General features: G+C 43.6%; 1 protein-coding gene across 1 annotated transcript in view; it reads right to left on the reverse strand.

Annotated features, from left to right (window-relative positions):
* Positions 1 to 14,999, reverse strand: part of LOC311135730 (active breakpoint cluster region-related protein-like) — a gene marked incomplete at its 3' end in the record, with an annotated part of 228,826 nt that overhangs the window by 55,475 nt on the left and 158,352 nt on the right. The window contains 3 exon segments of the mRNA XM_084169757.1: positions 4,926 to 5,057; positions 5,229 to 5,326; positions 13,227 to 13,301. Coding sequence (XP_084025883.1) covers positions 4,926 to 5,057; positions 5,229 to 5,326; positions 13,227 to 13,301 — 305 coding nt within the window.

A 14,999-nucleotide genomic window follows, 5' to 3' on the forward strand; every position in this document is an offset into this window, starting at 1 on the left:
CATGCAGATCTCCTCTAGAGCAGTGATGTTTTGGGGCTGTCGCTGGGCAACACGGACTTTCAACTCCCTCCAAAGATTTTCTATGGGGTTGAGATCTGGAGACTGGCTAGGCCACTCCAGGACCTTGAAATGCTTCTTACGAAGCCACCCCTTCGTTGCCCGGGCGGTGTGTTTGTGATCATTGTCATGCTGAAAGACCCAGCCACGTTTAATCTTCAATGCCCTTGCTGATGGAAGGAGGTTTTCACTCAAAATCTCACGACACATGGCCCCATTCATTCTTTCCTTTACACGGATCAGTCGTCCTGGTCCCTTTGCAGGAAAACAGCCCCAAAGCATGATGTTTCCACCCCCATGCTTCACAGTAGGTATGGTGTTCTTTGGATGCAACTCAGCATTCTTTGTCCTCCAAACACGACGAGTTGAGTTTTTACCAAAAAGTTCTATTTTGGTTTCATCTGACCATATGACATTCTCCCAATCCTCTTCTGGATCATCCAAATGCACTCTAGCAAACTTCAGACGGGCCTGGACATGTACTGGCTTAAGCAGGGGGACACGTCTCGCACTGCTGGATTTGAGTCCCTGGCGGCGTAGTGTGTTACTGATGGTAGGCTTTGTTACTTTGGTCCCAGCTCTCTGCAGGTCATTCACTAGGTCCCCCCGTGTGGTTCTGGGATTTTTGCTCACCGTTCTTGTGATCATTTTGACCCCACTGGGTGAGATCTTGCGTGGAGCCCCAGATCGAGGGAGATTATCAGTGGTCTTGTATGTCTTCCATTTCCTAATAATTGCTCCCACAGTTGATTTCTTCAAACCAAGCTGCTTACCTATTGCAGATTCAGTCTTCCCAGCCTGGTGTAGGTCTACAATTTTGTTTCTGGTGTCCTTTGACAGCTCTTTGGTCTTGGCCATAGTGGAGTTTGGAGTGTGACTGTTTGAGGTTGTGGACAGGTGTCTTTTATACTGATAACAAGTTGAAACAGGTGCCATTAATACAGGTAACGAGTGGAGGACAGAGGAGCCTCTTAAAGAAGAAGTTACAGGTCTGTGAGAGCCAGAAATCTTGCTTGTTTGTAGGTGACCAAATACTTATTTTCCACCATAATTTGCAAATAAATTCATAAAAAATCCTACAATGTGATTTTCTGGAGAAAAAAAATCTCAATTTGTCTGTCATAGTTGACGTGTACCTATGATGAAAATTACAGGCCTCTCTCATCTTTTTAAGTGGGAGAACTTGCACAATTGGTGGCTGACTAAATACTTTTTTCCCCCACTGTATATCTAATAGTTTCAAGGTATACTAATAATGTATCATACTGCACATTTGATATATACTAGCCTACTCATGCAAAAACAGAGAATGGAACTCAGCCTATCAAGACATTGAAGGATAGGCTAGCATATATCATCCTCTTAATTTGAGACCTTCACACAAACAAAATGTCCTCTGATGGAAAATGTCGAAATGAAGAAAATTAACAGTAGCAGGAAATATAAAGAGCAATGTTGCTGCATGATATGTCCATTTAAGGGCTTTTGGTATTCTGGAGTCTTGTTAAATAAATCAGTTAGGTCTCCAGAGAGGAAAGCAAAACATTTTGGCTCCTTTCAGAGTTGCTTGACGAGAAACAAAAACAGAAGAGCTCAAAGAAAACGTCTCAGCCACAAGGTATGCACAGGGAAGGACATTACGGACGTAAACTGTCCCCTTACTAAACTACATTTTAGCACCTTGAAGTGTTTGCATGTAAACTACAGTCAAGTCCCTCAAACATCGACAGTATGTCCCTTTACTTCAATGTCCTCTATACTCCATTTTAGCTCCTCACAGTGTTTTCTGAACATCTTTCAGTCCTTGCTATAGAGACTCCCTCTCCCATTCTACAGTGTCCCTGTCCCTTAACCAGCACTATTACACACAGCAACAGTCACATTCATATCAGGGACATGGTCTCCCACGCTCAGCCGATAGAGCTGATGCAAGCAAAGGAAATACTGAGAAGTTATCTTTTGAGAGTTTCCTTTTCAGCTCAAGCCTCTCTTATAGTGATAAGTCATTGGCTGCCTCTCTCACTGCAGAGTGAAACTCTCTCCTCTCCCCCAGCAACAGCAACACTCATTACCAATCATAAACCCACCATCTCTCAGCCTGGGACTGAACATACCATTCTCTTCTGTTCTCTCCCTCCTTTTTCCAACAGCTAGCAGCGAACAATATATTTATTTATTTGTTCATTTTTTGACAACGTGGCTGTTGTTGGCTGGGTGGCAGTGTGTTTTCCCAGAAGACATTAGTGTGCCTCTCCGCCAGGCTGTTATAGTAGTGTACATCTACAGTACATCTTAGCCATGGGCATGACGTTGGTATGAGGCAGGTCTGCAGCTCAGTGCCTCAGTACCCACACACACACACTTATCCTACACACCCTCCAGAGTTCCACTCCTAATCAGTTCAATCAGAGAGCTAACAGGCTCACTCATCCACTCCTCCTCTGCAGCTGTGCAGGAAGACGAGAAACCTCCTTAACCCATTAGCGGGGGCAAAAATAAATAAAGGGATTACAGTGGAATTACAGTGGAATATAATCTGGTTCAAAAGGTGCCTTGCCAAAGATCAGGAGGTGTTTTAATTAACCTTTAATTAGGCTTTTTTTTTCCATTTGACTAATCCTCATCTATAGATCAGACCAGGAAATGGAAACAGATAGAAATAGAAGAAATCATTATTGGTAGTAATATCATTATTGTTGGTACTCTACTGTACTGGTGAAGTGTATGTTGTAGGAGTAGTAGTAGGAGTGTTTACTGTATGGAGTAGTGTAGTGTTTCCCAACTCCAGTCCTCCAACAGCACACATTTTTGTTGTATCCCCGGACAAACACACTTGATTCAGCTCATCAAGGGCTTGATGATTAGACTGAAATTGACTGAAAAAGCGTGTGCGAGCAAGGAGGCCTACAAACCTGACTCAGTTACACCAGCTCTGTCAGGAGGAATGGGCCAAAATCTACCCAACTTATTGTTGGAAGCTTTTGGAAGGCTACACGAAACGTTTGACCCAAGTTAAGCAATTTAAAGGCAACTCTACCAAATACTAATTGAGTGTATGTAAACTTCTGACCCACTGGGAATGTGATGAAAGAAATAAAAGCTGAAATAAATCATTCTCTCTACTATTATTCTGACATTTCACATTCTTAAAATAAAGTGGTGATCCTAACTGATCTAAAACAGGGAATTTTTACTAGGATTAAATGTCAGGAACTGTGAAAAACTGAGTTTAAATGTATTTGGCTAAGGTGTATGTAAACTTCCGACTTCAACTGTATGGGCTACGATGATGTCACCATAACTCAAGTACCTGACATCTCAGAATGTATAGCATAGCGAGAGAATGTGAACATTCCTCAGTTCCTACGCAGAGTTAGTACGCAGACAGGACCATTCACTTAGACAGGCCAGAGCTGCTCTCTGGTTCACTAGAGGCAAATAAAACATGCTCTATCCAAACAGCTTTTCTACAGGTAGTTAGGGAAAAGAAACAGGCAACCATTTAAACAGCTCTATAAAAACAAACTCTCTCCAAATTGGACTGCCAATGAGAGGGCAGTGTGGAGTGAGATCCTTCGCTATACTTGAAGAGAAGCATTGACACGTCAGTCAAGAACAGAAAACACAAAACAAACGGCAAAGAACTAAAGAGATGCTGGAGTGTAAGATAAGAAATGTAAGAAGAATATGAACAATCACAATCTAGGCTAATAGTTTGTTATTTATATAGTACACAAATATACCGTCTAAGTATATTCTCCACACAACACTAGTTGAATCGTTTGGAGAAGAACGCTTTAGCTGTGACTTGTCTTAAAAGGAATCATTTTCACTCAACATTTCTAGTTTGCCCCACTTTTCAGAGTCCGCCGTTTGAGAGAGCTCGTATTCCCATGACGACTAGGCAGTGAGCTCGTTTCTACCTGAAAAAGCTGTTGTTCTGTGCTGTAACAACCACCAACAACACCAGTGAATAGTTGACACTGATTTCTGTGTGGGTGTAGTGGGACTTTATTTTCATTTTGAAGAACCAGGTTAAGGAACTAAAGAGTCAAACATGCTCTAAGCTCACCTCTAGCTACACTACAATTGCACCACTAGAGAAATAAACAACAATACAGTACTGTGCATTCTTTAGTAATACTCCTTTAATAATCCTCAAAGTTGACCCAGATTTAGGAGGAAAATCAAAGATGGCGGACGCTGGGATAACATAAACAGGCCTGAAGAGGAGAATAGCTATCACTAAAATGACAGTGGAAAGTCATAACTACACTACGCAGCTACAGACTAAATTAAAAGAGTCAAGCCCCACTTGACCTGATGGAAGAACAAGGAGTCTCTGGGAAAGCTACAAATAGTGGTCCCTTGTCAGACTCATGGTGATACAGTGGTTGTGAGAAGAGACTACTGAGACTATGTGAGGGAGAAACAACAACGTGATGAGTCTTAATAACTAACCACAGACTGCAATGCACAACCTTCCTAAACATGTTACAGTCACAGGACATTCTGAGAGCGAGGGACTTTTTAGAGTGTATTTTCCCACAAGGAAGGGGAAAACCTCTCACTTACTCACTCTCTCATTCTCTCTCTGTCCCTCTTTCTCAGACAGTTAAACCAACCGACCCACGTCAAAGTAGCCCACCACAACACCCAACTATTGCACACAAGAGGCCAGACAACAATAAGAGTGAGTCACGCGTTGGGGAAAGGTCTGTGAGCCGAATGCATTTCTCCATCTCTATGGCTTGTGGTACTGTATGTTTCTGTGAGGGTCCATATAGAAAACAAGTCCATACATGCTTACGGAATAAGAATACAGTGAGTTTGATTTCATGACATGAGGGTTGTCCCGCTCTCCTTACCTGCACCTGGCCCTTGCCCATGATGATGTCCACGATCTCATTGTCATCCTTGTTGAGCTTGGTCTTGTCGTAGCATTTCTCATAGCACAGGATCCGCAGGCACTGAGAACCCTCCAGCTCGATCTCAAACTCCTATTGGACAACAGACAGGAAGGACATGAGAATTGGGTTCTATTTCCTATTGGTCAAACTAACGGACTGTATGGAGTATTGGATATTGAGTTCAACGTCCTATTGACAGCATAACTAACTGACTGTAATATGATCTGAATATTGGAGCTCTGACGAGTGTTGGTCTCTCACCTCGTTCCACTGTGGCTCAGTGGTGTCTCTGAAGACGCGGGTCTTGGCCTTGCTGACAAAGTAGCCATAGGAGTCCACCTCCAAGGTACAGTACAAATCTGAACAGGACACAGAGGAGTCAGAAATCACAATGAGTGAATCTAAAATAATCATCACATATAACACAATAATAGCAATACTGACAGTAAATGGATAGACATTTTAATATGATCGTACCACAATTGTGTAGAGCTAGATCATGTCTGTATCAATGGTCACTGACAATTTGTTTCTCAAGCCCTTACCACCTAATGGTAGAGGCCTGCATTACTGATAGAATGAATAAGGCACGCACGCCCGCCCACCCGCCCACATGCACGCACGCACCAACACACACACACACACAGATCAAGTCCTCGGGCCAGGTATTCCCCTCAGCTCAGACAGCAGAGCATCAGCTAGGCTAATTACAATTACATTTTAGTCATTTAGCAGACGCTCTTATCCAGAGCGACTTACAGTTAGTGAATACATATTTTATTTTTTGTTTTTTTTTAAATCATACTGGTCCCCCATGGGAATCGAACCCACAACCCTGGCGTTGCAAACGCCATGCTCTATCAACTGAGCTACATCCCTGCCGGCCATTCCCTCCCCTACCCTGGACAACGCTGGGCCAATTGTGCGCCGCCCATGAGTCTCCCGGTCGCGGCCGGCTGCGACAGAGCCTGGATTCGAACCAGGATCTCTAGTGGCACAGCTAGCACTGCGATGCAGTGCCTTAGACCACTGCGCCACTCAGGAGACTAATGTACTCATGTTTATGCTAATGCACTGGTCTCCATAGGTCATTTATCCAGATACCCATTACTATATCTCCCCTGCAATAGTCTAAGAGACTGAGCCATCTCTCTCCATCCCCGCTAGTCCCTGGGGTCTCGACTGCTCTCTGACAGCATAATGAGTCCCTGGGGTCTCGACTGCTCTCTGACAGCATGATGGATGGTTACCCACCCTGACCCCTGGGAGGCACCACTGCTACACATACAGTCACATCACCCACGCACAGAACTAGAGACAGTGTTTACACTGTAGCACATAGTCACACATGGCGTAGCAATATGAAAACAATAGCATGACCCATGTCTGTCTGGGTTTAGCTCATAGACTTATATCAACATCTGGATTAGGGTTGAGACATGACTTGAGACATGACTTGGAGCCTCAAGACTCGGGACTCGACTTTGACTTGAGACTTATGACTTTAAATTATCTGGCCAGGTTTTGTAATGTTTTGTCACTCATTTTGTGGCACAGAGACTACGTGGATTAATCTACACGCAGCCAGAGACAGTAGCCGCAGAATCGCCCTTGCAAAAACAACTGCAACAGATTGGCTAGTGAAATGCACACTCTGCACTCTGATTGGACCAGCAAACTGTCAATCAACACTGGTCAGGTGAGCTAGCAAACAGAATGCTGATTTGCTGTACAGCTATAGGATCGGGTGAAGCGCAAATGTCAAATTGTAGGGAGTGAGGATTTCAGCTAAAAAAAAATTTGGTGATCAACAATATTAACTGTTTATTTTGCAAGCTCACCAGAAATGGGGCAACAATTACTAGCATAGGACTATTGTTCTTTTGGTATGTAACAATTGCTTGATATTTATAATTTACTTATGAAGCTTGCATTTGGAATTTGTTGTTAAAATCAAATATTACTGTGGCGAAGACGCACCATAGGCGCTGCTCTTCACTTGCACTCCAAACTCCTGCCAGTGGAGAGTGCTTTTTTAAATCTTGTTGAAATGTTTCCTGTTGCTTTCACATGTTTAAATGCATAGGCCCTCTGTGGTAAATGTATATTCTATCTAATACTACAATAATTGCTAGCGATTTATCATTCCATTACCTTACTGTTAATTGCAACACGTAGACATTTCTGTTTTATGTCTGATAGGCCTACTACGATACATTCATTTTATAGCCAACCATTTCTTACCCTGCTATGAGTGGGCATGATGTTTATAGTGCACATGAACTTTCAAAAGAATCATGAGGTAGAAGTTATGTTTCTTTAATTAAATGTATAGTTTCCTTTGTTCATATTTGCCGGGCTATGTCGGAGTTCTGTGTGTCCGTGTCCTACATCTCTGTCAATTTGGTTGTGCGTAATAGGAGCGCCCACGCCTCAGTGTGCATAGAAATAGGCTACGTGGCCTGCGCTCCACGCTTTGGAGTCAGAAGGTTGAATAAGACAAAATGATTGTTCCATGTATGCATGGTGTTGGAATATCATAAAAAATAATTTAGTCTGATTAAGACGAATGTACCAATGTAACAATAGATGTGGACATTGTCTTTTACATTGTAGAACCAGTTTATTGGTTGTAATTGCCAATTGGGTAATTGTATGGTCCTGGGGGCCAAGTGTTTATATTATGTAGGCCTACCTGTTTGAGCTCCTGTGTTTGACAGACTTGATTTGGTTTCTCAAGGAGAAGCTGTGCAGTCTTGCCCTCTACCAGTGTCCGTTCAGATAGGACAGCTTAAGCCTGATACAGAGGCTATTTCTTTTGGGCTATTGCCCATGTATATTTGGTCAATCTACTTGTATATTTGTATGATATGTAGCTTTCACCATTGGATCACCAAGACCTGTAAATAAATCTACACTCTGAGCACGTCAACCTGCCTTGCCTTCTGCTGATTTCATGCCCTTATGACTGCTACAAGGTCCATATTTTACAATTACATAAGCTAATAAAGATATGTTGTAGATAAAATAATCAAAAGGGCTGTCTGGTAGCCTCAATAAATAGACAAAGATTTGTAGTTGAACAAGTCGTTGCATGTATATATTTTTTAATTGTTTTTACTTGACTTTTTTACTAGAATGCACGACTTGGACTTGACTCGAGTCTTGACCCGTTCTACTTGGGACTCGACTTGAGACTCAGATCTTGTTACTTGCTTGTGACTCAAATAATAGTGACTTGGTCCCACCTCTGCGGTTAAGGTATCATACCAACCAGTTGAGATATGGCAGGACAAGCAGAAGGATCCAGACTGGAGAGAGGAACGGCATCTCTTTTCATGTGGGGTGGGGGGTAACTGACCATTTGGGGGTGTTTTCAAAATGGAGTCACGCTTTAGTAATTAAACACATTCACCATGTGGGTGACTATCAGAGTGAGAGGAAGAGGAGCTGGAAAACACACTAACTACTGTCTCTATCAGTTAAATTCAAAGTCTGAGTCCCGAATGGAACCCTATATAGTGCACTACTTTTGACCAGAGCTCTATGGGCCCTGGTCAAAAGTAGGGCACTATATACAGGGAATAGGGTGTAATTTGGGACGCACACAAAGTATGGGAAATTCAAGACTACTGGGAAATAAATAGTACTATACATATTTGGACATAGGCCTAGTGTGCTGCTCCACTGAAGTGAGTTCACAGAGAGTTAGAACAGGGTAGTTTATCACTGTTAATGCTCACAGAAATAGCATTTGGCTCCGTTTAGAGAAAAACTATAATCGGACGCACAACTCCCTGCTGTGTCAGATTTACACCTCTGTTCCCCAGCACCTCTCTGAAAGTTAGGCCTGTTCAGACTTAGTGTAAACCCAACACCACTAAGGGAAACATTCATACTTCATACTCCTGGGCTACTTTTATCTAAAAGTTTATTTTCACATCAAATCTGAAGTAGGTTTATAGGTCTGGACTTAAATCCTAAAATAAAAAAACTGCATATTTCGCCTCGTTTTAATGTGTGCTAGTAGTGTTGTCAGAGGAGCCTTCAGAAATGTGACACGAGGAGAAGGAGAGCTGGAGACTGGTGGTGATTGGTTGAATAAGCCCTGAGGGCTGTCATTTTATTGGCAGGCCTCTTCCTGCCCTCATGAATCTGGTGGTCAGTGAGGGGTCTGACCAGTCACACACACAGACACCGACTACTGAGCTTAATGGATACCATCCTGATTCTGTCCAGACGACCTGGAAGTTGACCCCTTCTCTTTGTTTGTGTGTGTGTGTGTGTGTGTGTGTGTGTGTGTGTGTGTGTGTGTGTGTGTGTGTGTGTGTGTGTGTGTGACCTCTTCCTAATCCTAGCCTGCAGATGTGTGTTCATTGGTAGGTGAAACAGTGGGCAGGGAAACCTGAGACTAAAACAGTCATTTTGAAGACTTAAAGCAATCAGTACATCTAAACTGGGTCTGGATGAACAACAAGACTTAGATACAGGGAGGGGAGGAGGGTTTGTCTGCTTATTATTTTTCATTGGATCCGGGATGAAAACACGAATAAAAGTAAAGAAAAAAAGGGTTGTATGAAAAAAAGATGCAGGGAGATATTATATACATTATATATAGACAGGAAGAGATGAGAAGATCTCTCTCCTTCAAGTTCAAAACATGACATTTACTGAGCGTACAAAACATTAGTAACACCTTCCTAATAATAAGTGGCACCAACTTTTGCCCTTAGAACAGCCTATATTCGTCGGGGCATGGACTCTACAAGGTGTCGAAAGCGTTCCACTGGGATGCTGGCCCATGTTGACTACAATGATTCCCACAGTTCTGTCAACACCTCTATTCTAGGTCAATGTTTTCCCCTTATTTTTGTATTGTATTTTGGAGGGGACCAGTAGACTCTTAGCTACTTCTTCTGACCCACTTTTGAAACGTTGCCCTGAGCTGAAATGTATCTCTGCTTCCTATTGAAGGAAACTACGGGTGGCAACGCTGATAAGATAGTTTTAATAGGACATATTTGTACATACTGCAGTTCCTAAAAACAACCCTGGAGAGGTATCTTCTGACTCCAGTGTCTGCTTCATATGAAGGTACCGTATGTTGTAGTGTGCTATGGGCTAAACATAGAGTAGCACTGTATACAAATACACAAGCAAATACACACAACACATTCAAATCACACCAACACAGGCACACACGTTTATGCAAGGGAGCAAATGGGTGACATATGGCTTGTACACACACACAATATGCCCTAAAGATAGAATCAGAGCAATGCAAAATTTAAGGGCAGAGACAGGGGAAGCCGACAATAAAACTAAACACATGAAATATCAGATCCACATACAGTCTACTCTACGGTCTACTCTACGGTCTACTCTACAGTCTACTCTACGGTCTACTCTACGGTCTACTCTACAGTCTACTCTACGGTCTACTCTACGGTCTACTCTACAGTCTACTCTACAGTCTACTCTACAGTCTACTCTACAGTCTACTCTACAGTCTACTCTACAGTCTACTCTACAGTCTACTCTACCGTCTACTCTACAGTCTACTCTACAGTCTACTCTACAGTCTACTCTACAGTCTACTCTACAGTCTACAGTCTACTCTACAGTCTACTCTACAGTCTACTCTACAGTCTACTCTACAGTCTACTCTACAGTCTACTCTACAGTCTACTCTACAGTCTACTCTACAGTCTACTCTACAGTCTACTCTACAGTCTACTCTACAGTGTACTCTACAGTGTACTCTACAGTCTCCATAATGTCCCTTCTCAAAGAAATGTCCTAACAAACTAAGACATCTCTATCAGACTTGCATTCCAAACAGCATCCCTATATACACTGAGTGGACAAAACATTAGGAACACCTTCCTACTATTGAGTTGCACCACCCCCATTTGCCCTCAGAACAGCCTCAATTCGTCAGGGTATAGACTCTACAAGGTATCGAAAGCCTTCCACAGGGATGCTGGCCCATGTTGACGCCAAAAGCTTCCCACAGTTGTGTCAAGTTGTCTGGATGATCTTTGGGTAGTGGACCATTCTTAGATTCACACGGGAAACTGTTGAGCGTGAAAAACCAGCAGCGTTGCAGGTCTTGACACACTCAAACCGGTGCGCCTGGCACCTACTACCATACCCCGTTCAAAGGCACTTAAATATTTTGTCTTGCCCATTCACCCTCTGAATGGCACACATACACAATCCATGTCTCAATTTTCTCAAGGCTTAAAAATAATTATTTAACCTGTCTCCTCCCCTTCATCTACACTGATTGAAGTAGATTTAACAGGTGACATCAATAAGGGATCATAGCTTTCACCTGGATTCACCTGGTCAGTCTAAGTCATGGAAAGAGCAGGTGTTCCTAATGTTTTGTACACTCAGTGTAGTGTACTACTTTTGACAAGTAGTGCTCTACATAAGGAATAGCGCGCCATTTGGGACAGATCCATAATTGTGTACTTTATAATGGGACGGAGGCAGATGACATCTCCCTGATTAACAGTGGTCTGGAGGGGGGTGACGGTGACAATGTGTCTCATCAATGGTCTATGATGACGATGGCCAGCATGCCTGGTGGTGAGATATATTAGAGGAAATGTCATCCAAACGCCACAGAGGACAAGACCCAGGATAGATGAAACATCTACCAACTCCCTCTGAGATTTAACTCCACTCTCCCAACAATACTCCACACACTCCAAGCCAACTATACTGTATCATACTGTTGAACCAGGTTGTTGGGGTTCAGAGGTGACTTGGTCTCAGGTAGGTAGGTGGCTTAACTGCATCATTATGCTAGCTACGACCCGCTACATAGACATAGGAGACACTATGTACCCATGAAGGGGTGTTTAGACTAAAACAGCACCTTTTACATTTCTTACATACTCCCCCCCGCATATCAGAGGGGCATGACAATGGTACGGTCCATGAGAAAATTGAGGGAAAGTAAAACCAAACCACTTCAACATGCTTCTTCATTTTTAAACAATTATGCCCACTGCTCCGGTGAGGATCAAACAGGCTTCCAGTGGAGACAGCTTTCCAATTTTTCCCCAACCCATTACACAAGAAAATCTATCTCTGAAGCTTTCATAAAGTATACTACAGTACAGGCTGTCATAGTAACTGAGGCGGAGGCGTATTTCGTTGGGTCTTTTTTTTCCTGCTGTGGTAATATTTGAACTGGTGCTTCTTGTGTAACAGGGTAACAGACAGTGGAGAGTGTTCAGTGGAGCGCCAGCTGTCTGGTACAGACATATCTGCGACACTCTAGGGCTCTCTGACATCATATCCCCCTGATAACACATACAGGCAGTCAGGGCTAGGGCTATCATGCACACACCAGGCGGGGTGAGGCCAGGGTGTGTCTGTCGGCTGAGAGAGAGAGGGGGGAGAGAGAGAAAGAGAGGGAGAGAGATAGGGATAGAGAGAAAAAGCTTCTCCTGGCCTTCACTGTCCGTGAGTGTGTGTGTGTGTGTGTCCGTTGAGGGCTCGGCTGTGGCTGTGTAGGGGCCACTCTGTTCCTGTCAGCTCTCTTTATGGAGTAGTTGTGTCCCTGACGGACCCTAGCATCAAAGGAGCCACAGGAATGTGACTGTGGTCCAGAGCTGCTCCTCAGGGACTGGCCCTGTGGCTTTCTTTCTCTTTCTCTCGCGCTCTCTCTCCACCTCTATCTCTTCCTCTCCATCCCTCTCTCTCTTTTACCAGGAGAACCCCGGCCACAAGTCAGTAATAGCACGAGGTAGCAGTTGCACCTAACCACAGATTTTGGATCAGATAGTCCATTACTTCAAATCCTTAACCATTAGGGGGATTAAATAATACCTGACCCGGTTTCAGTGGTAACTTCTACCTCTGTGCTGGGGGTCTGTGTTGTGGCCTTGTAAAATGATTTACTGTGGAGAAGAGAACCAGTGTGCAGGGACAGACATGGTAACCCTGAACCCTTTCTCCCTGTAACCTCTGTCCTCTTTGTTGGGTTGTGGCACAAGCTGTAAATGATATGCTATAACCATCAAGATGTGCTGATCCATAAAATGAACGTCCTTGTGTCGAGCACACATACAAAAGCTGAAAGATGCTGATGGACACGTGTGTGCATCCATGCACACACACACACACACACACACACACACACACACACACACACACAGACACAGACACAGACACAGACACAGACACAGAGCAGATGCTGAGCACAGTGCAGTATAAGCCCAGTATGACAGAGAGACTTACTGGCTGACTCTTTGAAGCCTTTGGCAGAGTTGACGATCACATGGAGGAATCCATACAGGCCTGGGGTTTCCTCATCTGGAACACACAGCACAAAACAACACAACGCAGTTAGTTACACTCATTATCAGTGACCTGGATGTGACCTGGGAAAATTCATTCTCATAACCCCGAGGCTGCGTCCCAAATGGCACCCTATTCCCTATATAGTGCACTACTTTTGGTCCGTAGGGCTCTGGTCAAAAGTAGTGCACTATATAGGGAACAGGGTGCCATTTGGGACGTATCCCGTTACCTCATAGCCGAGGGTACATTTCATTTGCAATGAACAGTGTAGTAGTATATATTTTAGTGACATTGCTTGTGTGTGTGTCAGTGTGCTTGTGTGAGGTATTCTTTCAGGTGGACTAACTGAAGCCCCATGTTGGAGAAGGAAGCAAAGACGATGAAGAGGACTGGGTCCACACACACACACACACACACACACACACACACACTGAGCTGTGGTAGATGGAGGAGATCAGGTTCAATCACACACTCTGCTTCATTCATCTTAGTGTGTGACCTCAACACCAAGGCATCCCATACAGCTGTCCCACAACTCCCTCATTTCTCTCTGACATTAGCAGGAAAACAGGAGGAATAATTTTGCCCCATGGTATATGTGTATGTATCTAAGCCTTAGACAGATAAATATTCACAAGCATGTTCTTGGGTGGGCCTTGAAAACACACACACGCCAGCCTACACACACACAATCCAATACACACACCTATGCTTCCCCTCTCCCTCTCTTGTCCCCTGTATGATTATGTTGCGGAGGCCTGTGAGGCCTGCGCGCTTCCTGGTAAATAAACAGGGGTTTGAAACTGGAGAAGGCCTGTTTGGAGATCCCTGCAGGCCCATCGGGTTATGCTCTGGACCACTACTGAGATGAGAGGCGAAAAACTGAGTCCTGGAAAAACAATATGTCATGTGTATGTATGGTGCTATGGACTGTATGTGTTCAGTCAGAGACAGGTCATGCCACCAAGAGAGAGGGAGAAGCCAAGAGAAGGTCTACTCTAGACTCTAAACTTTCGTTTCCCCCCTCCACTGCTCTTTTTAAAAGATGGTATTCTGTCTCTATCATAACCACAACAAAAATACTCAAAGAAGATGGTAGTAATAACATGTCAATGTGTATTCCTAGAACCCCCTAATGTTTAAGGTCAGGATCAGGGTTAGAGTAATCTGATCCTAGATGTGTAGCTAGTTTCTTCTACCTGGTCCCTATAATGGCCTGAGTGTTGTGTCAGACAGAGTGATGGTATCTAGGGGATCACATTCCTCCTCCAGCTGGTCTTTATTTCACCCCCTCAGCTACTCCCTACATTTAATAATTTCATAGCATGGTGTGTGTGTCTGTTTTAGTGGTAGAACATATGTCAAATGCCAATGAACTGAACTGGAGCCTTTGTTTTGCCATACTGTGCTGTATAGTGACTATCGAGGAGAAAGAATGCTTTGCTTTGCTTAATCACATGTCAGATCCCCTCTAAACTGGAGAGCAAACAGAAGTGTTTGATGTGAGTATAAAGGGAGTTGCTTTGACAAACTGACCGTCTGTGCCAGCCAGGAGCTGTACTTCAGGTCACCACAAGGGGAAGCACTGTACCATCAAAATACACTGAGTGTACAAAACATTAGGAACATTAGCTCTTTCCATGACATAAACTGACCAGGTGAATCCAGATGAAAGCTATGATCCCTTATTGATGTCACCTGTTAAATCCA

The sequence above is a fragment of the Coregonus lavaretus genome (assembly GCF_964263955.1).
Source record: "Coregonus lavaretus genome assembly, chromosome: 10".
In the NCBI taxonomy this organism is placed as follows: Eukaryota; Metazoa; Chordata; class Actinopteri; order Salmoniformes; family Salmonidae; genus Coregonus; species Coregonus lavaretus.